We start from the raw sequence: 25,430 nt of genomic DNA on the forward strand, positions 1-25,430 counted from the left end.
TTTCTGTGACCATCCAACCTAACCGTAGTAGCCAATTCCTAACAAATGAAACAATCAGACACTGACAAAGAAAGGCAAGGGCCTGGGACTCTAATCCGAAGTTTTTAGCACCTCAGCGGCTGTAAGCGTTTTCATTTTTTTGGCCGGCTCCTGGGATCTTAGTTCCAAGACCGGCAACTGAATCTCCGTTCTCCGCAGGCGCTGTAACCTTTTATACAGTCTCCCTTAGAGTGGGACGCTAACCCATAATCCTGATGCTGTTAATAGACAATTTGGGCACAAGCGTGTTTTTACGAGGTTACTCACCCAAAAGATCCAGGAGCTGTTTCTTTCCCCAAAAGTGAAAGGAGCGCGGAGGAGCCTGGAGCGCCTCTGCGGCTGGAAGCAGCAACCCGACAGCCGAACCTCTAGACAAATCGCGTCTAGGTGTCCATTCAGGGTCGGTGGCGAGGACCTACACCCAGCCCGGAGCTACAGGGCCTCAGCCAGACGACCACACGGCTTTAGTCCGTTTGCGATCGCCAAAAATTCTTGTGGAGGAAGGGCTCACTGCCTGGGGCGCATAGAAGCAAATACAATGGCACCAGCTTTCGAGAAAAGAAAGAGCTTTGTTGCGAGGTCGACCAGCCAGGAGACAGGAAACTGGGCTGAAACCTGTCTCTCCGCGCCGCGGTTTGGGGCAAAATTGAAGGAGTTAGGGAAAATTCAAACTTGGCACAAGCTGATTGGCTAGTTTTCAAAGCAGTCCATATATGGTTAACAAGGTACTAGGGCAGACCGAAGTCGGATTTTTCTTACTGAAGGACTTCTTGCTTCACCTGGTTAAGGGGTCCGATGGCAACCACTTCTATTGTTTGGGTTCCCTAGACTGAAGATTCTTGGTTCGGTGGTCATCCTGGAAACACGGGTTCCCGTCTTGCACATGCGCAATACTGTCTCTATAAACACTCAAGGTTTGATTACGTGAAGTCGCTCAGTCGTGTCCGACTCTTTGCGATACCATGGACTGTAGCCTACCAGGCTCCTCCGTCCACGGGATTTTCCAAGCAAGAATATTGGAGTGGATTGCCATTTCCTTCTCCAAAGTTTGATTAATAAATAGCCTATTTAAAGAGTCAAAACCAGCTTAAACTGGTCAGTGTTTTACTTCCTGCTTCATTCTTTGAGGTGTAAAAATGGTTTCAGAGTTTTGAAAAAAACATAATCTGCAAGTTATGAAAACTATAACTTTAAAAAAAGTAAATTGTTTGCCCTTAGAAAATATGGTTTCAAAGAACACACTTCCCGTACTCAAGACGATGACTTCACAGGGACTCCCAATCAGTACACGTTGCCCTTAAGAAAAATGGCAACCTTCTGATTTCTCTGCCCTCTTTCAAGATGACTTCCCCGAGGATCGTGGGCCTTGGACCGGAGCCTCTTCCGGCCTGGGCAGGGGGCGGGGTTCATTGAGCAAAGCTCTGCGTGCAGGCGCCCGCGACAGAGACGCGCTTCAGGGCGCAGGCGCACGGAGGGGTGGGGGAGGAGGGAAAGCGGCGAGTAAGATGGAAGATGAGGAGGTCGCTGAAAGCTGGGAGGAGGCGGCAGACAGCGGGGTAAGGAGGAGCCGCCGCCCCGGGGCTGGGCCGGGCGGGACCTGGCGTGAGGGAAGCCTCCGGGAAGCGGGTCTGGGGATGGTTCTCCCCGAGGAAGGGCCCCACACGCCGGGCCAGGGATGAAGGAGAGGCCCCTGGCCCCCGAGCGCCGCGAAGGCCTCTTAAAGGGGCCGCGTTCCATTTCTCCCTTCACCTCGGTGCCTCATTCCCCCGCTACCCCCGGGCCGACGTGCGGAGCGCCGGGGCGCCCCACCCGCCGCCCGGGGCCTCTCTGCCGGGCGCCCGCCGGCCCGCCCCGGGCTCCTACGGGTCTTCATCTCCCCGTCGGACCCCCCCACCCCGCGCCCAGAGCACCATTTTAAAGTTCATGTGCTCTGATGGGGAGCGACGCACCGTGTGGGGAGGGGTGCGCGCTCCGGGGCGGCAGGCGGGGCCCCGGAGAAGAGCGGGAGGAAACGGAGTCATTTCTGGACCCTCGACTCTGCCAAAGTGCCCGCTGCTTTGTGCCGTCCGCCACGGTGGGCGAGTCAGGGCTTTTTTCCTCTTTCAGTTTTACTCTGAGCGCCCGGGGCAGGCCGGTGTTCCGGGGACCCCGCCAGAACCGCCAAAAGCCTCGGCGGCAGCCCCTCTCCCGCGGGCGCGAGCCCCGGGAGGACCTCGAAGAGTGACCGCCGGGAGCGGGGGCGCGGTGCGTGAGGCAGCCGCTGTCCGGGCTGGGAGGGGGAATGGACCGTTCGGCTCTTTGCTTCGGGGGCTTTTGTTTGCCTCCGCAAGCTGTGCGAAGATAGTTTATCCCTAGCTGGAGCAGCCAGTTCGACTTGGTTCGTGTTTAATTTAGCATTTTCAGAGTGTGTGATTCCGTGGTGACCCTGGTGAAGGTGTGGAGGTGTTTTTGGGCTCTCGTGTTCGTGTTCGTGTCTGTTCTTCCCCCTGGAGCTCTGTTTATCGGGAATAGGGCGTGGAGAGCCGAGTGTGGCTCAGTCGTGTCCGACTCTTGCGACCCCAGGCTCCTCTGTCCATGAGTTAGGGTTAGTGGGTTGCCATTTCCTTCTCCAGGGGATCTTCCCTACCCAGGGATCGAGCCCGGGTCTTTGCGATCCCATGGACTGTAGCCTACCAGGCTCCTCCTGTGTTACAGGCAGATTCTTTACGGAGCTAGGCGGGAAGCCGGGTAGAACGACAGGAGCTGGCTTCCCCCTCCCCCGAGCGCCTTTGAGGGTGCTTGTCGGCCCTTCAGCAGGCTGAGAGACGGGCCCTCGCCCTTAGCGTTCCCTTAATGTTGGACCTTTGGCCTTGAAGTTTCTCCCCGTGGTGGTTCAGCATCTCTCAGGGTGTTTGTTTCTCACCTAGCATAATTGAGGGTTTGAAGAATTAACTCGTTCAGAAGGTATTGAGTTCAATTCTTATACCATCTTTCTTGAATTTTGACTTGAGTAAGGAGAGCAATGGAAAGATTTTTATGGGGAGCAGCAGGTGTCAGCCAGCCGGGTATTTATTCGTTCAGCAAGCAGTTTGGAGTGCCTGCTCTGTGCTAGACAGCGTGCTCAGCAGCGAGTTTGTGCCAGAGAATTCACAATCTCCGGTAGAGGCGTTTACTGCCTACGAATGTGAGTGAATCATTCAGAACCCCTCCTGTCGCTCCCTGTGAAAGAGCTTGGCCTACAATTTGAATGTGACTCAAATGAAAAGTTTCTTGAGAATCTTGTCCTTTCTTTGTTTTTCCTCACCTGTTTCAAAGGTACAGGAGTTTCTCATGTTAAAAAAGAAAATGAACAAAAAAATGAATGTAGGGTCCAGAATTTTGAGGATTGCTTTAGTTTTTGAGAACCAGTAGAGGGCTTAGGGATAAACTAGCCCACTCTCAATTTTATAGATGGACACCAGAGATGTCAGATCCAGCTTGGATCTTTCTGGTGCTCATCCAGTATTTTTTGTACTAAACCCTTAATAAGTGCCAGGTACAGAAATGGAGCCCAACCTTGTCACACTGACATCATAAGCAGTACTGCCAAAATGCAAGTTCCTTTATATAGCTTTTATTTAATTGAAACACCCTGTAGAGGTATTATCCTCTACAGGATAATAAGTAAGGAAACTGAGATTTAGGGAAACCTGTCTGGTTCAAGGTCACGCAGATAGTAATCCGGAAGCTGGGATTTGACCTTTCTGACTCCGAATCTGGATTCTTTCTCTCGAATTCTGCTGCCTCCCACCTGGAGATCTATGGACAGTTTGGGAGTTGGGCGCTGACTTTTATTTTTAATATGTTTGCTTTGGGCTTATCCTTGAAGGTTCCCTTGAATCTGATTCCCTTTGTGAATTATGAAATTCTTTATGAAAAGAGTCTTGTAAATGTGCACTTTTGAAGGAGAGGATGAGTTGTGATGTCTGTATCATAGGGAAACTGACTATACAGTGTTTCTCAGATGTAGCCAGCTGAGTATGTAAAAGTCTTAGCTTCAGGTTACCCTGTCTCTCAACTGCGATACAGTAATGAGAGTTAAATTACACACACACACATCTCCCCTTGCCAAAATAAAAAACTGGGATGGCGAGGCTAGCAAATGGGGGTTGACTCATTCTAAACATGAGCATTTAAGCTTTATGTAATCTAGGGTTCTAATCCTTGAAAGTAGAGGCTTTTGGTGATTCCTATTCTCCGACACCACAAAGAATTTTGCCATCGTGCTAGAATTTCTTTCTTATTTGTCAGTACATCTGAGATCATTGTTTCCGGTTTATTTTCAGAACACTCAGTATCAAGTTCTATTGTGTCCTTTGGGGGAAGACTGACTTTGAGAAACATCTCAAATATTCTGTAAATAGATTGCTTTTTGCTTTTAGTTAGTATAGTGAACACTTACCTGATATAAAATTGTCCCTTTACCTATTCTCCCAAGGAGTTGCAGCCTCAAAAAAAAGACAATTTAACAAATGTGACTTATATTCCATCAGCGAAGTGATTCTTTAAAAATATACTGCCTTTGGGAGAAATGAAACTGTAGAATTGAGTTAATGTTGATTCAGACTCTTTGTGTCCTTATCTTAAGCACATTTTGAGGACAAATAGTGCATTTTGTAATCGTCATATTTCCCCCCAAATCAGGTTAACAGTTTGCTCGATATGAAAAGAGCTGATGTTCCCAGACTGCAGCAAAGTAAGGTGTTTGCAACAGAATTAAGACTTGATTGCAAGGCACCAAGCAGGGAAGTGGGAGACAAGTCTCAGGTCCACACCACATGGTTTTTAGACAGGAGGGTTGTTTGTCTTGTTTTGGCAGTGCCTCGTGGCTTGTGGGGTCTTGGTTTCCCAAGCAGGGATTCAACCCCAGCCCTCCATGGTCAGAGCGCAGAGTCCCAGCCCCTGGACTGCCAGGGAATTCCCTAGTCAGGAGTTTCTAAAGGAAAGAGAGGGGAAGCTGGTGTTACTCATTCTGTTGTGATACTTCCTAATCATCATTCCAGGAGCCAGGCTGTCTATGCCTCCTACCCAGTGGTCTGTGACCTGGTGGTCCGGATGTGGAACCTGCAGAGGTCATCTCATTCTGAAAACAGCTTAGACTTCTGCATCACTGATGTTATCAGAGGTTACATTCTTAAGATATCTGGTACTGATTAGTTACTACCATGCAAGCATGGGATAGAAGTTAGAGAAAGAAAAGGGAGAAGGGAAAAAGTTTAAAAATCAAAACATTTCTAAAAGCTGGTTAATGGACACGGGTTCAGATTTCTAATTGTTTGACTGAAGCTTTATATTCACTTGTTTAGACACTCAAAAAAGATACAGCTTACTCCATCTTATTGGCAATGAGCTAACCCAGTCCTAGGGGAAGGATGATGGTACATAAATGGAATTGAACTGGTAGTTAATATCAAGCATTCTCATTTTGTTGCATCTCAGAAGTTGCCTTTTATTCTTTTTTGTAAGGGCAAGTCATGTAGCTAATTGGAAGAAAGTGTATCTTAAGTTCAAGGACAGTGGTCTTCTGGACTAAGAATTTATGTTTACTTTCTACTCTCTTAGAGCCAGTCATCTGAACATTAGCGCTTCAGGGACATCATGTGATATGTGAGTCTTAGTAAGGTGTCAGTAAGCATGGGATACTTGCTGTGTTCCAGGTCCCAGGCACAGTCCGTTGAGGAGACAGGGAGGCAGCACTTTCTTTGGGAGAGGTATAGACGGGGTCCTGGGCCTGGGATCAGAGACAGTCTTATAGGGAAGGTGATGCCCAAAGTAAGATTCCAAGGCCCAGTTGAATTAAGCACTAGTAAGTCTGGGAGGACAGGTAGAGTAGAACCAGTGCACTCATAGGCAAGGAGGCAGTGAGAGAAGAATGTGCAGCATTAGGAGAGCTACAGGTATTTCCTTCTGGCTGGAGGGTGGGGCATTGGCAGGACGGATTGGAAAGAGATGAGGCCCGAGAGGTATACAGGGGCAATCTGGAAGAGCCTCCTTGTACAAGGTTCTGGAGAGCTTGGACTTTGTCCTGAAAGCAAAGAAGAGTGTTGGAGGCTGTTTTGTTTTTTGGAGAGGAGTGAGTTTTGTACTTGTTGTTGTTTAGACTGTGTGTGTGCTTTCTCTAGTTGAGGAGCAGGGGCTTCTCGTCCTGGAAGCGGGCTCAGTGGCTGCCATGCCCCGGCTTCTCTTGCTGTGGCCTGTGGGCTCAAGTGCCCTGCAGCGTGTGGGAGCTTCGTTCCCTGACCAGGGATCGAACCCACGTCCCCTGCATTGGAAGGTGGCTTCTTCAACACTGGGCCACCAGGAAAGTCCCCATGGTTAGATTTTAATTTAAAAGAAGAGAGCTTTGATTTGCTTAGCTTTCTTTAGAGAAGAGACCATTCTCCCTGAAGCAAGGCTGCCTGCCTCACTGTGGGTCTTCAGTGCTGCTGAAATTGCTGTCATCACAGAGGGTGTACACTGGGTGTGGATGGGGGGCAAACACTAGTTATTTGGGGGCTACCTGGTGCTGATTTCCTTCTGTCTGTCTTACAGTAAAGAAGGCGTTTAAGGTTTGTGGTATCAGAGAGCACAAATCCAGGGGTACTGTGGCCAAAGGAGCCTCTGCTAAGCTGTTTCTGGGCCTTATGGAAAGACTGAGCTCGAGGGACTGATGTCTTCTATAAAGTGGTTGGCTAGTTGAGACAAGATTCTGCTGAGGAGTCTGTGCCTGGGACTCTGGAAAAAGGATGTTTCACTGTGATTTCAGAAGAAGAATAGCTTTTCACTCGTGACTGCGCAGCGCTCTCCTTTGAGGCTGCATGGGGGTTTTGTTCGCAGCGTGCTCAGGGTGTACAAGAGAGCTGCCGTGGTTGCTGTGGGTTGGAATTTGGAAAGTTGCTTTTCCTTCTGCAACAGGACAGAACTGTGTATCTTTCTGAAGCTTTGGTAAAATCCTTCCGGAGAAGAGGCACTGTTGTCTGGATCTGGTGACTCCAGTCTCCTTGGAGCTAGCCCCTTTTTCCTGTTTTCCTCTCTGTGCTGCAGCGGCCCCCACAGTTCACGTCAGTTTAAGGCTGTATCAAGTAGCTGGCCTTCACAAGGTGGAGTGGGTTCTTTCCTGCACACTTTCCACGGAAATAGAAATTCTTTTCCTGTCATGATAGCTATGGACTTGTTGGTTTCCTAGGGGATCAAGTTTAGCTACTTGTATCTGTGGCCAAAATAGAGAATGAAATTGGTTTTTCTTAAGCGGTTAGTATAAAGATTGCTCTTCCCAAGTGGTTTCTAAACTCTGCTCGCCTCCACCGGACATCCTTCTCCTTACCAGCCAGTTCAGCTCTGTGCAGGATAAAGATTAAAGCCAGCAGCCACAGAAGTTAGCAACAAATCCGCACAGTGGTCTCTGTGCACACAGAGAGTCTTATCCCTGAGGGCAAGACGTTTTAAAATGTCCCTCACAGTAAGTCATCCTCTCCCAACACCCGAAACACTTTCCTTTACAAAATGAACACAGGAAACAGTCTTTCCTTTCTAAAAGGAATAGTAAACATTATTAAAATGCAGTTAAAATGGCATTTTTCAGGGATGTGGTCCTTAGATGAGACTGCGCGGGACAGTTATGACTAGAGTCTGGAAAGGCCAGGACTGGCGTCGCTCTTCGTAGACCTGGAGAGCCGCGTGTCCAGCCCCTGTGCTCTGGCCTTCTTGGATTAGAAAAGCACCTGTGACCCTCCAGCCGTCTGTCCTGTTCCTGCTGCTGAGCTGCATGTCTCACTGGTGAACAGTGCCTGTAAGCCTGTGAACTCCCACATCCACTGGCCATTCCTGGCAGGGCTCCCCACTCCTCAGGTAGCCTCCTGAGGGCGCCTTGCGGGGCAGGCAGAGCGCACTTTGCGTTCGCTGTCCCCTCTGTCCCTGTGACCCAGTGGCGTGTGCGGGACGGGAGCTCACATAGGCGGTCCCCGCTGAGGCTGCTGGCACCCTGAGCCCAGACTTCAGGACCTTCCTGGACAGTCAGTTCACCGTGGCAGAGAACTGACTAGTTAAGTGCTTTAAGGTGTTTAGTTCCTGGTTCCTTTGCAGTTGTGTATTTCTTTTGCCTGGGATTGACCTCCTGCTTCTGTAGCCTGGATGATGAGCTAATGCATTTTGTGTATCTGAGAAACTTGAACTCAGTGCTCAAGAGCCAGAAAGAATCCTGTTGTTAGTTGTAATGCTAAGAACAGTGACTGTGAGATGCTGGTTGAAGTCTTTTTTTTGTTTCTTTTTTTTTCTTTTTTTGAGCTGTGCTTCGATGCTTGTGGGTTCTCCGACCAGGGATTGAACCCAGGCCCTCAGCAGTGAAAGCATCAAGTCCTAACCACTAGACCACCAGGGAGTGCCTTGAAATCTTCATTATAAATGGGAAATAACTTTTTAACATCTGGCCAAGCCTCTGGAGAGAGAGAAAGTGAATAATGTGCTCAGATATCTTGGGAAAATGGAACAGCTCCTCTCTCTCAGGCCCCCTGTATCTGTAGTTCACGTTGATGGCCTCAGGTAACCTATATCCTGTGGACTGCTTTGGGACCCACTTTGCATTTTGAATGTTGGATCCAAATGCCTTTCCCCGGGTCCTGATTCCTCTCCACAGCCCCACCCTGTTACCTCCCTGTCTTGTTCCCTGTTGTCCTGCCTGCTCTATTGGCTTGGCCTGGAAGCACTGTGTTTCTTGCCCCTGCTGAGTGCCATGATTCTGACTAATCTGTGCTGAAGGTGCCTTTGCGTGTTTGAATAAAACCTGGTGTTGTGGGGGAGTAATAGAGATTTTGCTCCGTCCCCCAGAGTCTGTAGGTCTAATAGTTCCTTTGGGAGAGAAGCCTTGCTGTCTTCATTGTAAAAAGTACCAAGAAAGGATAGGTTGCCTTTGATAGTCAGTGACCCACTTTCTCCATCCATGGCAGGAGAAAGATCAGGAGTCTAGGCTCAGGGCTCACATGCCAGGTGTGGTCTGGGGCAGGTCACTAGCTACTGTCAGTGAACAGTTTACTGATGACCTAGTGGAGAGTGTCACCCTCGCCAACCTGAAGACTGCAGTCAGAGAGTCTCATAGAGCTCTGAGAGAGCGTCAGAGAGGGGAGGGGGAGGCCAGTTGGCGTGTGACATGGTGAGGGGCATGTGTGATTCGGGCACATGGCTCTGTCGGTCACTGCCATTCTCGAGGAACAGGTACCTTAGTGATGGTTTTGGTGCTTTTCTCACGCATGGGAAGATGGGAGAAGCTGGGTCCATAAAATTTTCTCCTGAAGATAGGTAACTGTCTGAGGATCAGTTCTGCCCTTTTCCCCAGAGCACAGTGCCTCATCCTGATCTCTGCCTTGCGTTCTTTCCAAGGGTGTTGAAGGTCAGTGATTGCAGTGCCTAACGGCTTGGTTCTTGTAGAACAGGGTGGTGGCTGACATTGTTTACTGAACAATCCCTTTTGCTTTCCATCTTAATTTCAGCCAAGGTGTGGGAGGCATTTTATGACCAATTTGTCCTGGAGTACTTGGAATGCTCATTTCCAGGTCAGGTGAAGATTTTGTTATTAGGCCATTTAATGTGCTATTGGACTCAGCCGTGTTAACAGTAACCAAAAACCTCTGGACTGCCTGACTTACTAATCTGTTATGGTCCAGGAAATGGTTCCCTCTAGTTGCTTCTTCCTATATCTAGGGTTAGGCTATTACAGTCATTAATCTTACAGAACTATATCTTTGATCAGTTGTCTCAAGTGACCTTGTCATCATTAACTGTATTGAAGGGTCAGTCATGCATTTGGTAGTTTAAAAAATGATAATCTAAAAAAAAATGATAATCTTATAAAACAGGTAGAATACAAGTAGCAAGGTCGTAAGTAAGTATTTAAGCTGAGAACTTCCATTAGGTGTGGTCCAGTATCTCCCCACGATGTCTGACCTGTTTGTTCTGCAGCAGTCCCTGTGTTTAAGAGAATCAATATATTGGCATGATACATAAAGTTCCCCAGAGATGTCTGTACCTACCAAGGCAAGTGGTGGGTCATTTTGACCCCTTCCACGATTGAGAAAGGAGTATTGTCTTCTAAGGAGTTACATGCCTGATGCCAGGAGGAAACAGGGATGGCCATGGTTGAGCAGGCATTCTACCTTTGAGAAGGTCTGGTTAGTGCATATGCAGGCAAGCAGTGCACGCTGGGGGGAGGGGGGAGACCCGACGGACAGGGGAAGCTTCTGTTTACATTTTTATCTTGCCTTAAAATTTGTGTTTGAAAAAAAAAAAATTTGTGTGTTTGATCACTACCTTTGGGGCTTCCCTGGTGGCTCAGAGTATAAAGGGTCTGCCTGCAACGCGGGAGACCCGGGTTCGATCCCTGGGTTGGGAAGATCCCCTGGAGAAGGAAATAGCAACCCACTCCAGTATTCTTGCCTGGAGAATCCCATGGACAGAGGAGCCTGGCGGTCTACAGTCCACGGGGTCACAAAGAGTTGGACACGACTGAGCGACTTCACTTTCTTTACTTTCTTTCTTTCAGCTTTGTTTTCCTCATTGTGAAATTAGATTAATAAAGTCTACCCTGCCTGGTGATAAGAGTTAAATAAAGTTATCCCTGAGTGAAAAGATCATTCTGGCTGCTCTGCAGAATAAACTATAGGGGCAAGAATGGAAGCACAGAGACCAGGATACTGTTGGTAATTAAAACCAAGATGGTCACAGCAGCAGAAGTATTGAGAAAATTCAGCATACATTTTGAAAATAGAACCAACAAGATCTGCTGATGTGGGTGTGAAGAGGCCTCAGAGGTGAGTCCAGGGTCTGGCCTGAGCCCTGGAAGACTGGACTTGCTGAAATGGGGTGAGAGGAACAGGTTTGGGTGACGGGATAAAATCAAGAGTTGGTTTTGGACACAGTAGGCTGAGGTACCTTTTGAAATCCAAGTGGGACTGTGTATATGAATGATTTTAAAGCTGTGGATCTAGATGAGGTCACTTAATAAGCCAACCTGGAAACAGAAGGGGCAGACTCTCCAACCTCAAAGGATCGGGAGAAGAGGAGGAACCTATCTTGTTTTAGAAGAAATCAAATACAAAGTGTGAGAGGGAACTACCAGGAGCATAATGTCTGGGAGGCTGAGTAAAGAAAATGGTTTATCCATTCTATTTATAAAAGCTTACTTCAACTTTAAAAATGCTGCAAGGAAGGAGCACTGAGAGTGCTGAGTTAAGAGGTTTGGGACTCACCAGTAAACGTAGCGCCCCTGCAGGCTGTTGGCAGCTCTGAGGAGAATGGCTTCGGAGGGACAGCAGAGCTCAGAGAGCTGAATTGAAGTGAGGTGGAGGATGTCCCCCAGAGCGTGGCCTGAGCCAGACACTGGGCACTGAGTGAGCGCTAGTTGCTTTATGCTGAGACAAATAGGACCCACCAGAGTGGGTTTTGCACATCACTAAACACCATGCCTCTTGGGTCCTTGAGGCACTCAGTCACTAGTTGCTGACAGATGTAGTGGACAAGAGGGATACATGTCATTCTAAGGTTAGGTCTAAAGCAGTGTTATCCAACAGAAGTATCCTGAAGTATAAACAGACACATGAAATTAATGTTTTTAATTCAATATATACAAAGTAGTATCAAATCAACATATAAACAATATTGAAAATATATTAAAGAGCTATGTTACACTTTTTTTTTTAACTAAGACTGGGACGTCAGCTGTGTCTTTGGCACTTAAAGCACGTCTCAGTTTGGACTGGCCACATGTCAAATGCATACCAGCCACATACGGCAGTCACCACTGTGCGCTGAGTGGTCCAGCTGGATCTAATGCAGAGGAGAGTGTGCCCGAAGGATTCCCTCTTTCTGGGCAGGCGCAGAGGTATCCGGAATGCTCTACCAAACTTGGAAAAGAAAGCAGGAAGTGGGTGTCCCTTCCAAACAAATGGAAACTGTTTGGTCTTTACTGCATACCACCCCAGAGCCCTCTGGTTCTCTGGTGCCCCTGACTTCTTCCAGTTCGTATCCTGCTGACCCTAGGAGTTACAGCTGATTTTCCACAGCAGCTTTTTGAGGAGTATTGATACCAACTAATAAGAACCATTGCTGGCTGCAGCTGAAGTGATCTCAGATGACTTTCTAAACCTAATCTAAGGTTACAGAGATGGGTCCATTATCAGATGCCTTTCTAGATTTGAATGTCCCTATTTAAGAAGTGTCTTTCTTTGGGGTCCCTTCTTTTCTTTCCCCCTATTCTCACTGTCACTCTTTCTCCCTGACGTCTCTTCTCCTTTAAGTTTCTGCAGCTCTCCCGGGCTTCTCACTCTCTCCCAACAGTGTTTGTACACCTCTGCCTCTGCCTGGCTAGGCGCTCCCTGTCAGCAGGGACTGCCTTGCTCATCTCCGTCTCCAGCTGCTAGCGCATCTCCTGCTTGAGAGCAGGTTTTCCGTAAATGCTTGTCTCCAGCTTTTTTTTGTTTTTGATCACAGTGAAGCAAAAGGAAAATGGCCTTGAGATACATCACCAAAGTGATGTACCAAGTCACCAAAGATTTCCTTAGGGAGGGAGCTTTAGAACTTTATCCTTTGCCCTACAGTGACCCACATAATTAAAGTGGAATGTCTTACCTTGCTGTGGGAGCAACAGGAAGGCGGAATGCCTGGTGGGCAACAGAACCTTCAAACAGGCCAACCCGAGTCTGTGTTAAAGAGGCAGCTGACTGCTTCGTGGCACTGCACAGCTCTTCTTTGTCTCTCAACTTCTGAATTCTGCCTTTTGCTCTTTCCGATTTACCCAATTGTGTTTGCTCAGGAGTTATTATTGTTATTGAACCTGTCAGGGATCCTGAAGCATCGCTGTGAAGTCAGACCTGGGGGAGGCGACTGTGGGTGCCCTCCTTCCGGGAGCGAGCCAGGGGATGGGGTTAGCAGAAGCACTGGAGCCGGCCAGCCCCCAGAGCAGGACCGCGTCACCTCTGTGCCAGCGACGTGGGGAGAGAGGCAGGGACGAAGCGCCGTTACTAAAGTTGATGTGAAGGTTGTTAGGAAAAGCTTCTGTGCATTGCACATCTGGGCTTGAAATAGCCAGGGGTGTGCTTTAAAAGTTATGGAGACCTTTCTCTCTGGCTTTAGACCATATTTTGCTGGTTCCACCCGTGAAACCAGGTAATCTTAAATCAACCCTGAATATTCACTGGAAGGACTGATGGTGAAGCTGAAGCTCCAATCCTTTGGCCACCTGATGTGAAGAGCTGACTCATTGGAAAAGACCCTGATACTGGGAAAGATTGAGGGCAGGAGGAAAAGGGGACGACAGAGGATGAGATGGTTGGATGGAATGACCGTCTCAATGGACGTGGGTTTGAACAAAGTCTGGGAGACGGTGAGGGACAGAGAGGCTGGTGTGCTGCCATCCCTGGTGTCAGATGCAACTCAGCGACTGAACGGCAACTACCCGCGAGTTATTTTTGTTTTATCCCTAAATGAAACTGAGGCCGTTGTGGGAGGAGGCGACTTCCCCCAGGTGTGTGGTGTGGAGACACAGGTGCCTTGCTGGGGAGGCTGCCCCCAGGGTCTACTTGCAGATATGTGGTTCCCAATTTGGGAGAGCTGGAGGAGGCTGCATGAGCCTGTGGGCCATAGCAGTTCACAGGGAGCCCAAGATCAGTCATTCCGCCTTGAATTTGAGAGGAGAATCAGAAAATACCAACTTCTGAAATGGCAACTGACAGAGAGACACATTGTGCTCAAAAAGTCACTTAGATAGTAACTGTTGCTGATGTTGCTTCCTAAGTCAGAGCCAAGACCTCTTAGACCTCCATTCGGTAATGAGATCACTTGGATTCTTGGAAGTTGTGTCGGCTGCCTGGTGATCAGAGGGTCTGGGTTTGGGTCATCAGAGAGAGGGGTGCTGTGGTGGAGTGGCCCGGCCCGTCCTCTGACCCCGGGGCGAGTGAGGGGGGCCTTGGGAGGCTGGCAGCCGCAGGCCAGGCTCCAGAAAGAACTAGACACAGACACACACCCCAGGTAACAGGTCAGGATTCGGGTTTGTTCACTTTGTCTGCTGTGAGTGTGGCTAGTGTGAATCCGCTTCGCCATTCCTAGGTGAAGTGGTAAAGTCTGTTTTTTTGCAACAGTACGCTGTAACGATGCTGTCCTTACTGCACTTTGCACCAAGGCCCAGAAGAGTCTGTCTCTCTCCTCTCCTCTTTCCTCACCTCTTCCCTTCTCTCGTTTCTCTTTTCTCTTGTCCACCTTTGTGTCACAGGAGCGGGGCTCTCCCTGTAGTCTGCTTGCCATGCACACGCATCCTGACCCTCCGTTCCTTTAGAAGGTCATGGCTGTGTCACAGTGGAGACTGTTCACGGTGTCTCCTTCCGCTCCTGTGCGTCCACCCCCAGCTTTCTGCTGGAGGTTCACATGAGCACATTCATTGCAAGACTGAGGGCCTCAGCAGCCAGTGCAGCTGTGCGCCTTTCTCGGGTGTGTTGAATTTGCAGGCCTTGATGTCTCATTGCACTCATCTTGTGGCGGTGACCTCCCTTCTGTCTCTCGTAAGGACCAGCCTGTCCAGAAGCACCTTGCTGCCCACGGTGGTTCTTCGTGACTCCCCGACCTAGGCTGCTTGCTTTCGGGTTTGCTTCTTCTTGCAGACCAGGCAGCACGGACCTCATTTTGTAGCGGTGAAGTGACACCTGTGCTTGGTGACAGCAGATCTCCTGCTTAGGATTTTGACCCAGAGAGAGGAGGCACAGAGCATCATCTTCTGGAGTCTGTTCAGTGTTACTTGACAACAAATAAAGAGCTTTTCTGGAAGGAGAAGCCATGGGAAATAGAACTTTCTTAGCCCCTCACCTGTGATTACTTATGCCCTAACACTTGCCTTGTGCCCTGGTGACCCTTCCTCTCTCGGAGTCGCGTTCCAGCACTGAGCTTGTGGGTTTCTCTCACTAGCCGTGGGGGCTGGGCCTTTCAGGCCTGTGTGCATCCCTGTGGAAGAGGAAGGTGCCCTTAGCTAGCTGGATTCCTTGTTGGGGCCACACTAGGCCTTATGCAGCCGATGGAATTCCTTCAGCTGTTGCCTCTCTGGAGGAGACCGGCGTTCTCCTTGTAGAGTGCCCTGTAGGAGAGTTTCCACTGGGTCCAGCTCCTCAGAGCCCGGGTCAGAGAGTGGATTGATTGCAAGGGCCTGTCCAAGGAGAGGATGGACTGACTCATGACACCTGGACAGACTCCAGCAGGAGACGCAGGGCCTCTTCCAGCTGCTGGCAGGGCGCCCGCCTCCTGCAGACAGCCCTGGGCGCGCTGGGCTGCAGCAGGCCAGCCCAAGGTGGCCGGGGCCCACTTTGCACCAGGGCTGTTGGCACCAGAGCTTGTCCTCCCCGCTGCGGGACGAGTTCCTCCTCAACCCCAATAAACTGTCCTGCCCGAGGTCGTGGGGAGTAATGCGAGTATTAGTTCGTGGGGTCTGGGGGCAGAGTAGGATCCAGGGGCTGGGAGGAAGTGGGGCTCGGTGTCCACTGGCTTTCCCAGGGGGTTGAGCGGTGTTGGGGGCGGGAGCGCGGGGTGGACCTCCAAAGGCCTTAGTTTTGGGGCTGCCTTGACGACGTGCTGCGCTGTGGCCCTGGGGGCCTCTGTAACCTCTCTGAGCACCTTTCCCTCATCTGACCGAGAGAGAAAAGCCGCATTGTCTCACCCGGGGTCGGTGCGACCGGAAGGGAGTGTTTGGGAAGGTGCATGGCAGCCCTGAGGCCCTGCCTCTGCACACACCCTCCTGAGGGGCTCTCCCCTGCCTCCCCGCACACCCTCCTGATGGGGTCACCTCCAGGCCCTGCCTCTGCACACACCCTCCTGAGGGTATCTGCCCACTAGGCTCTGCCTCCCCCCCACCCCGCACACCCTCCTGAAGGGCTCTCCCCCACCAGGCCTTGCTTGCTGGGCCTGGGCAGCTTCCCTGTCTCCCCCGCGCCCTGGAGAAAGAAGGGCACGCCGTGCCCTCCTGAGAGGAAACCTGCATGGGCGCTCTCAGATGCAGTCACCGCAACGTGTGTTTCCCATAGTGCTTTTAAAAAACCCACTAACCTATTATTAGGTCCAGTTGCCTTTTATTTGGCCCTCACAGCAATATAAAAGCAAGAGTTCTTGTAATGAAGTTTAAAAATTTAGAGCTTCCCCATCAAACTGAAGCAGCAGCTTCAGTCTCCCGGGGCGAGGCTGTCTGCCTGCAGGGGACACATGCCCCTTGGCCCCTTGGAGCCTCCTCCCCTTGCCACTGTGCTCCCTTCAGAGGGAGTTTGGGTGCTTGCCCGCCTCTGGAGGCATTTGATCTGACCCGTTTGAAGACATGTAAATCCCGCAGGTGTAAAACCTTGCATTAATGATGGAGGAACTTGAATAAGAAGTCTCATTTTCAGATTGTAGCAAAATGACACAAACTTTAAAGCTGCAAGTTATTTGCAAAAAGCCCTTAAAAGTTGGTGGGCGTTAGTCTAACATGAAACATACTGTTTACTCGGGCAGTACCACTGTCATTAATCCTGAAATTTAGAATTATTACATTACCGAGTGTGCTGTAGGCATAGATTTTCTTTGAGTGCTTGTCTGTGTGCTCACAGACAACATCTAGCTCATTGTCTTAACCCTCTGGACACCATTTCTGTTCAGCATTAGACAGCCATAGGCACCAGCTTGTGTTCCAAGCTTGAGTAAGAGGTTTCATTCTTGTGGCTTCCTAGCCCCTCCAGAGAGTTGGGGGTGCCCTCAGAATACAGTTTGTTATGCTTGCTTAAATATAGTTTGAGTCTTTTATAAAAACAAAGCATGTTAAAGACAACTCAGCATCAGTCATATCAGTGTCAGATTCCATTTAGATTCAGATTCATATCATTAGGCTAGCTTCATATTGTTTACAGGAAACAAAAATAAGGACTTGGAAGGAAGTAGAAGAGGGGGAAAAACATATTCCAGGTGATATCAACCAAAACAAAACTGGCATAGCTTTATTAGTGTGAAATAATAGATTTTAAGGTAGAGATTGTTACTTCACAATGGTAAGCTTTAATGTACTAAAAGGAATAATTATTGATTTTTTCTTTAGTCTATAGCTCAAACAAATCAATAAGATTGTAGAAGATTTGAACAATACAGTTAACCAGCTTGAACTATAGCCATCAACTATGTTTCAGGACATAATTTGTGAAAACTAGCTCTGGGCTCTGAAGTATTTGAAAAAAATATTTCAAAAACTTCACTAAGGCCATCGTTCTTAACATTTTGCAAGTACTAGAGTCCTTTCAAAATCCCATCCATCTTAAGTAGGTCAGGATTTCTCAGCCTTGCCATTGTTGACCTTTAGGTGTAGATGATTCTTTGCTGTGAGGCTGTTCTGTGCGCTGTAGGATTTTAGTGGGATCCTGATGGGCATTTTAGCCCACTGGATGCCAGCACACCTCCCCTCCAGTAGTGACACCTGAAAAACGTCTCCAGACGTGGCCACACGTACCAAAGTCACGTACCGGGTTGAGAACCAGTGCGTAATTTTGCGTGTGATGACGCCCCTGTCCAGCAGCTAGGTGGTCTTGCCCTCCCTGAACACGGTTGAATGGGATGTGTTTTGAGAACACACGGGGCAGCTGAGGAGCCCAGAGCCTGGGCCGTGCTGGGCGCCCCTTCCCTGTCCCACGCGGGCAGACTCACACCCCAGGCCCTGGAGGCAGCCTGCAGGTCCTGCAGCTGAGGAACCCGGAGCCTGGGCCGTGCTGGGCGCCCCTTCCCTGTCCCGCGCGGGCAGACTCGCACCCCGGGCTCTGGAGGCAGCCTGCAGGTCCTGCTGCTGAGGAGCCTGGAGCCTGGGCCGTGCTGGGCGCCCCTTCCCTGTCCTGCGCGGGCAGACTCGCACCCCGGGCTCTGGAGGCAGCCTGCAGGTCCTGCTGCTGAGGAGCCCGGAGCCTGGGCCGTGCTGGGCGCCCCTTCCCTGTCCCGCGCGGGCAGACTCGCACCCCGGGCTCTGGAGGCAGCCTGCAGGTCCTGCTGCTGAGGAGCCCGGAGCCTGGGCCGTGCTGGGCGCCCCTTCCCTGTCCCGCGCGGGCAGACTCGCACCCCGGGCTCTGGAGGCAGCCTGCAGGTCCTGCTGCTGAGGAGCCTGGAGCCTGGGCCGTGCTGGGCGCCCCTTCCCTGTCCCGTGCGGGCAGACTCGCACCCCGGGCTCTGGAGGCAGCCTGCAGGTCCTGCTGCTGAGGCTCGAGGACTCCGCCTCCCATCCGGCTGCACAGATGGTCGGCTTCTCTTCTGTTCCAGGCCTTTTGCTCGGTGCTAGTCTCAAGAGTTCTAGTCCATACAAGTGAAAAAAAAATTGTAAAATATGTGCTACATGGGCTCATGAAGGGAGAGTGTGTGTCTGTGGAGCAGGTGATGACATGTATGGGCACAGAGGAGACTTCAGAGAGGAGGGGCGGCCGCTCAAGCTGTGTTTGGCAGGACACCTGGGAGTTTACAAGGGGTGGAGACTGGAGGCAGGCAGACCGGCAGGCTGCGGGGTGGGCCGGCTTGGTTTTGCTGTGGCTGGTGTGACAGGAACAGGAGCTTAAGACGTGTGTGCGGCAGGCACGCTTAGGGCTTGGACCGGCCCGGCCAGCAGTTGAAGCGTCTTCAGTGGGCACGTGACACAGGCAGGCTCATGTGTGGAGAGTTAATGTGAGTGGCTCTTTGAAGGACAGGTTGGCGGCTGTGCAGAGACCCCAGCTGAAGGATGCGTTCTAGAACTCACCGCAGCCTCGGGGATGGAGGGGGACAAACCTGCAGGGAGTCAGGGCCCCACGCCCCAGAGGCTCGTGAAGGGAGGGCTGCACCCACGACTTCTAAGGACACACTCGTCCCTGGTCATAGAGGACGCTGCCCTTAGCTCTGAAAATAAAGACATAAGTTTTTATTTAAGAGAGATTTTTTTCCACTTTTTATATACATTTTTTTCCTCTAGGAAATAGACAGACGGTTGGAAAAAAAACTGAAGATCACACAAAAGGAGAGGTAAGGCTGCTGTCTGGTCTGAGGGCTCGCGCTCTGCCGTGAGTGCTGGGCAGCCAGTGGCGTCTCCAGCTGGCCGTTAGGTGTGGCAGGTCAGGCTCGTGGGCAGCAAGCTCTTCCTTTAGGGTCAGACACGGCGGCTGTGGGAGTGAGGCTGGAGTGGCCACCTGCGTGCTGTCAGTGGGCCCCTGTGAGGCGGCCTGCAGAGGGGGTGGTGCCAGGTCAGGGCTGGGCGCGGAGGCGACTGCGGTGTGGGGCTCGCTGGCTCCTAGACGCCACTCTCCTTCTCTGTGACACAAGGCGCTCGGGCAGGCACGTTCGCTGGGCCCTGCACGGCGGGCGGCTCAGGGCGCCACGAGGGCGTCGGGAGGAAGAGGTTCTCGGGAGTTCGTCAGGGCCTGTCAGGACCGCTCTCCCCACTCAGGCAGCAGCGGGAGTGGGTTTGCGGAGCAGGCGCAGGTTGACTGGAGCGGTCTGTCTTGGCCCTGCTGGCCTGTCAGCGTCCCGCGGGGAGGAGGAGAGGGCTCTGCAGGCTTACCTAGTTGTCCCTGGGGGCCTCGGGGCCTGTCCGCCCGCTGGCTTCCTGGCCCCCCGCCTCTCGGAGCAGAGCGCTGGCTCCCTGTCTGTCTGCGCGCCTGGCCACCCGCCCTGGCCTCCCAGACCCGCTCCAGGCCCCGCGGTGGCAGCCCCCCCCCCCCATCACGACCCCTCCTGACCACAGGGCCCTGAAGGCAGGCCCCTGGGGCTCTTTGGTCCTGAGGAGGAGCTCGGTGACCGCTCGGGGAGAGTCCTCGTGGCCCTTCCCCTCCACTGGCTCTCATCTCTTCCCTGGCGTCTGCCCCGCCCGCCGTGCACCCCCGGCCCTGGGCAGTGCCTTTCCTTGGAGCGCTGCCAGGCGCGGTCTCCATCATCCCGGGCCGCAGCGTCCAGCAGACCGGAGAGCCCTGCTGCGGGGCGGGAGGGGCTCTGCTCGGGACCTCTTCCCAAGGGGCCGCCAGGGTCCCGGAGGCCCAGGCCCCTCAGCAGAAGACCGGGCCGTGTGGCCAATCCCGTCTCGATGCCGGTCAGGGCAGTGGGGCAGGCCCCCCGGAGCCTGGGTCTGAGGCATGTTGGGACCTTGACTGGGAGGGAATGCTTTGCCGACCCTCAAGCTAAGGGACTCCCACCTACCAGCCTGTTACATTCTGGTCTGCGTAGGGAAGCTGAGGTTTCTAACTGAGGCCGATGGATTCTGGACAAGAGATGTTTTGCCACAGGGGCCAGACTGGTGGTTGTGACTGTGATGATCACGAGGAGAGAAGTCTCAGAGTGAGCTGGTGTTCCCCCACCCCCTCGCCTGGGGTTCGGCCTGGGAAGCAGACCTGGGGCTGTGTGAGCTTAATAGGCAGGCTTGCTCTTTGGCGAAACCCTTCCTGACTGAGAATTTCAGTGTCTGGTCAGCGGCCAGAGACTAATGAATAGGCTTGTTGGGGGATAGTCGCGGGGGCGCACTGGGTACTCCATCATCGCGGACAGGACTTCTGAGGCTGTGTTTGCTCTTCGTCAGCAGGAAATCCAAATCTCCTCCCAAAGTGCCCATTGTGATTCAGGACGATAGCCTTCCCACGGGCCCCCCTCCACAGATCCGCATCCTCAAGAGGCCCACCAGCAACGGTGTGGTCAGCGGCCCCAACTCCGCCAGCAGGCCGGCCCTCCCGGTCAAGTCCCTGGCGCAGCGGGAGGCAGAGTACGCGGAGGCCCGGAAGCGGATCCTCGGCAGCGCCAGCCCAGAGGAGGAGCAGGAGAAGCCCATCCTTGACCGGTGAGTGCCGCCCCCCGGGGGGTAGGAGTGTGGCCTGCGGGGCGGGACGGGGCTGTGCGCTCAGGGGTGGATGGCACGGGTTCCAGTTACCTTGGCCGGTTTCAAGCGCACCTCCATCGCTTCCTTCTGCTTCGCTTAGACCTACCTAACCCTCTGTGTCCTCACCGTCTCATCTGAGAAACGGGATGATGATCGCCTGCCTCGTCCACTTATTTATTTTTTTTCTCATCCATTTATTGAACGATTAAATGACAAGTGAGTTGCGGATGCTATCTTCTGGGTCTCACATGGCCCACTCTGATGTTTTTGTGAATTTTTTACTCGTGGCTTTTTTGCCTCTGCAGCCCTAGAGGTTGCGTTACGTACGTTTGTCGACTCCCGGCAAAGCAGTGTTTGTTAGAACACCCTCCTCCTAACTAGAGAAGCCTCTCTGGGAGGGAGGGGGTGTTCGGAGGCTTGGCGTTCTAATCTGTGCCGCACTTCTGTGCCTTCATTATTCTGACGGACTTCCGTTTTCTCTCCTCTGAGCCTTCATTTGGCAAAGTAGAAGTCCATCCTCTTCCAGCTCTTCACAGTCCTAGAGTTAGCTCGGAGGAGTGGCGGGGCGGGGCAGGGTCCCTGCTGAGTCTTGGTCAGAGGTCTTAGCCTCAGCCCGGCCTCTGGGGAGCCTGGCCCCCGAAGGTCTGCCGGACACGTGCTCTCCGTGGCCACTGTCGCTGCCCCTGGACAGCACGGGCCCTGGGGCACGCCCCCCGCCTCCAGAGTGCTGCGGACGCTCGCAAGCAGGGACTGTCCTCCCCATCTGCTCTCCGGGCTTCCCAGCTTGGAGGTGCGCCGAGTCTGCTCGCTAGAGAAGTAGGCTTATGGGGCCAGGGTCAGCCGGGAGCCACTGGCCTCCACCCCAGACGCAGGAGTTGACTTTAAGATCTGGGGGCCTCTCCTTTGCCCTTTCTCAGGCCTCCCTCTGGTCTTCTTTCAGGCCAACCCGGATCTCCCAGCCGGAAGACAGCCGGCAGCCCAACAATGTGATCAGACAGCCTCTGGGTCCCGATGGGTCCCAAGGCTTCAAACAGCGCAGATAAACGCGGGCTGCCAAGGATGCCGCCGCCCGCTGCAGGCCGCACTGCCGGGGCAGACCGCTGGACTTGAGCAGAGGGAGCGACCGACTGACTTGCACTGTGACCCCCTTTGCTCCGCCCACTGTGACCTTGACCCCTGTGCACTGTGACCTCCCTCCCCCTCTTCCCACTGCGATTGGCGTGTCTGCAAGGGCTGTCCCCAGTCAATGGAAAGGGGAAGGGTGGGCGTTAGAGGAGGGTTGGGGGACCCCCCCAGGGACTCGAGTAGAGAGTCAGGCAGTGCCCCTTGGCCACTTGGGGTGAAGCCAGTGCCAGCAATAACAGTTTATCATGCTCATTAATTTGGGATTTCAAAACGCAGATGAGAACTCCCGTCCACCACCCTCAAGTGCGTGTCTTCATCACTTAAAAGCAAGTTCCATGGGAAAATATCCTTTTTTTTTCTTTCCTTCCTATTTTTGTTTATACAAATATTTGATTTGCAAAAAAAAAAAAAAAAGTGCATGGGAGAGGTTTTAGCAGTTTAATGAATTTTTAATTGAGAAAGGATAGTTTGGTAGTCTACTTAAAAGTGTTTCTGGGAAATTCGCCGGAAACATTAACCAATAGGACTCTGGTGAGCTTAGCTTCTGTGTTCCTACTGCCGCCCCGACGGGGCCAGCCTCTGCAGCCCCCAGGACAGACGAGCACCCATGCCTATACCCCCCTCCCCCAGCTACGGCCCAGGGCCTCCGCGCCCTGCCTGCAGACTGGGCTAGCTCTGTAGGCTCCGAGAGCCTGGGGAGGGTGCCAACCCCTCACCTCTAGTATTTTGGGAGATGGAGAAAGTGAACAGACTTCCCCTTCCAAAACCCCTCAGGGTGGTTCCCTACCAGCCAGGCTTACTGCTTCTGGAAGAAGGCAGGGAGTGAGGTTGCACTCCAGGCTGTGGGAATAAGGGCTGCGAGACTTGCTCTGTGTTTTGCTGTCAGCACAAGGAAAGCCAGGAGAGAGTCTGACTCCAGGACTCTGAGCCTCCTGCTGAGTGTGGTCAGAACATAGGTGGACTTTCCCGCTCCAGCAGGACTTAGAAATAACTCACGTGTCTGTGGGGTGCCATTGCTGTCTATGGCTTCGGCTTGGTAACTGTACCCAGGACATTTCCCTTGTGAAATCACTACCTTAGGAGCAAACCATTCTGAGTACGTTTGGGGAAAAACAAGCTGTGCATTGCAAAGGTTGGTAATGACAGACTGGTTCCCCCTGTGCCTAGACTACCCTCCACCCCTTTTTTCCAGAGCAAGGGCCTTGAGTGAAGGCAGTTTACCCTCTGTCCTTAAAGCCTGGAGACTGGCTTTGGCTCTTTGAGGTGGAAGAGGCTTAGAGGGCTCCGCCCAGAGCAGCCGTGTGTACCATCTGGCCCCTTTCAGGCTTTCTGAGCTGTCCCGTTGCACTGCACCTGGCATCCCTCAGCCAGCCAGACGGCCTGCCTGCTCGGCAGATGAGTTTTGGAAAGGGTGCTGTGACGTTTGTGGTTGGGGCAGCTTGTACCGGCCACAGTGGCGGGCCAGGTCTTGCAGGCTCGCTCCTGCCTTTTGTCCGCTTGCCCTCACCTCACCCTGTGGGGATGTCAGTGGGGCCCAGCAAGCCTTGGCCCATTGCGTCTGCCCCTTAGGAGGGGAGGTTGGCTGCCAGCCGAGTCAGCAGCTAGTCCACAGCACGGGCTTACCACTGAGTGGAGCCCGGAAGTGGTGTGTGCAGAGAGCTGGACCCAGCTTCAGTGAGAGCCTGCAGCGTGCTGAGTGCCAGCACAGGCTGTTCTGAGGGGTGGGCAGGGGGGGAAGGCTGCTGCTATCTCCACGGCCCAGACCAGGTTTCTGCGTCCGAGACGGACAGTGTCCATCCCTCACGTGACAGTGGTTTCTGGCCCAAGATGAGACTGCTTTTCAGCTGGAGAAGGTACAAAGGTCGGCAGGTAGAAAGGCCAGAGGTGCTGAGGGCCCCACTGTGGGGACCACCTGCTCTCGCTCCCCTCTTCCTGGCGGGAGCCCAGGAGGCCGGCTGACGGGTGTCTGGATCGAGGGGGTCGTGGGGCCTGCCGCTCCCGCTCCCTCCGGCCAAAGATGGGCTCTGCCCGCTGCGTGCCTGCCCCCACCCACCCCGCAGTCTACCCTGGCTCCCCAGACAGAGAGGTGACAGACAAAACTTAAACGAAATGAAACAGGAAACTCTTGTGTTGGGGGGAGGTGGGAGGGGAGATGGGAGAACGGTTTGGATTTCCGTGTGTTTGTGGGGTTTTTTTTTTTTTTTTGTAGTTGTCTGTAACTTTCCTTAAGTGCTTTTTTTTTTTTTTTTTTAAGTAAGCTGCAGGCTTTGGCTTGGAAAACCCAGGAGGGGTGAGGGGGGCAGAAACCTGAGGCTGCTGCCCCTGATCTGCCTCCGTGGTTCTGTCCCCTTCCCCAGCTCCCCCCTCACCCCTGAGCCAGGCCTCAGACCTCCCAGCTAACTGCTTCCCATGAGCCACTACTCTGATGTCAGCCTATAACCAAAGGAGCTGGGGGTCTGGGCCTGGTGACCCGCCCTTCTCCGCCCACTCAGTCAGGGTGCTCCCCACCTGCAGGCAGGAGGCAACACCCGATCTGCTCCCCTCAGCCCCTCCAGGGCCCCGCCCCGCCCTCCCCTGCTCGCCCCGCCTGGGGACACTCTGCTCAGGGACGGGCCGGCAGGGCTGCCCCGGCCTCCCCGGTAGGCAGAGACTCTGGAAGCCTCCGGGGTCCTGTTTTCGGCCATGCGGCCCCTGGGGTGCACGCGGGCCCCTCGGGTGTCTGAACAGGGGGGCCCGGGAGGGAGCCTGCCCCCTGCCGTCCTGCTCTGCCGGTCCGGTGGGCATGCCCACCCCACCCCGCACCGCGGGCTCCTGAGTCAGCAGATGAGGCATTTTATAAATTGTATTTTAAATACATGTTTTAAACTTGTCAAAGCCTTGTCCTCATTTCAGTCTCTGACCTTCTCACCTTTCGCTGTGGCTGTGTGTTTAACCGCTGGGAGCGCTCTGCTCAGTCCCAGGGAGGGCCTCTCTGAGGACAGGACTGGGGTGACGTGTGAATTCAGGCCAAGAACCCAAACCCATCAACTCCCAGGGAAGGAGACCCCCTGGGTCCTGGGTCTCTGTTCGGGAGAGCACGGCTCAGCCCCCTGCGGGCCTCCCCACCCCACCAGCCACCTCTCCATGGGGTCTGCCTGTGTGAGAGGCCTGGGTCTTTCCCAGGCAGGCCCCTCATATCCACCATCTCCTTCAAGCAAGGGGAAGAACCCCTGCCCTTGCGGGGCTCCTAGCCCAAGGCCTGGAGACACTCATCTGAGGACAGTCCCGTTCTGTGCTTGGAGAGCACAGACGGTCAAGACTTGCACCCGGGCCGCCTCCAGCAGGACACCTGGCCCTCATTAGGCTTTCAGGGCAGCTCTGCCTTCAGGGCGCTGGAGCCTGAGGCCCCACACTCTTGACAGTCAGGGGGCACACAGGCACA

At 52.9% G+C, this 25,430-nt stretch overlaps 2 protein-coding genes across 5 annotated transcripts in view; one reads left to right on the top strand and one right to left on the bottom strand.

Annotated features, from left to right (window-relative positions):
* The window catches only part of FBXO42 (F-box protein 42), a 115,286-nt gene extending 114,257 nt beyond the window's left edge, over positions 1 to 1,029 (bottom strand). The window contains exon 1 of the mRNA XM_020877955.2: positions 307 to 1,029. The gene's annotated coding sequence lies outside the window, so the exon portion shown is untranslated. The remainder of the gene's footprint in view (positions 1 to 306) is intronic.
* A 461-nt stretch (positions 1,030 to 1,490) lies between these two features.
* On the top strand, positions 1,491 to 24,883 carry SZRD1 (SUZ RNA binding domain containing 1). Of its 4 annotated transcripts, none has more exons than XM_020877969.2 (4): positions 1,491 to 1,595; positions 18,998 to 19,047; positions 20,591 to 20,845; positions 21,825 to 24,883. In XM_020877969.2, the coding sequence occupies exons 1-4, from the start codon at positions 1,545 to 1,547 to the stop codon at positions 21,925 to 21,927; spliced, it is 459 nt and encodes a 152-aa protein (XP_020733628.1). In that variant the 5' UTR covers positions 1,491 to 1,544; the 3' UTR covers positions 21,928 to 24,883. The 4 variants fall into 4 exon arrangements, with proteins under 4 accessions (XP_020733628.1, XP_020733629.1, XP_020733631.1 ...); XM_020877970.2 differs by having other exon boundaries at positions 20,594 to 20,845; XM_020877972.2 differs by lacking the exon at positions 18,998 to 19,047.
* Positions 24,884 to 25,430: the final 547 nt, after the last annotated feature.

Source organism: Odocoileus virginianus, chromosome 30 (genome assembly GCF_023699985.2).
Source record: "Odocoileus virginianus isolate 20LAN1187 ecotype Illinois chromosome 30, Ovbor_1.2, whole genome shotgun sequence".
In the NCBI taxonomy this organism is placed as follows: domain Eukaryota; kingdom Metazoa; phylum Chordata; class Mammalia; order Artiodactyla; family Cervidae; genus Odocoileus; species Odocoileus virginianus.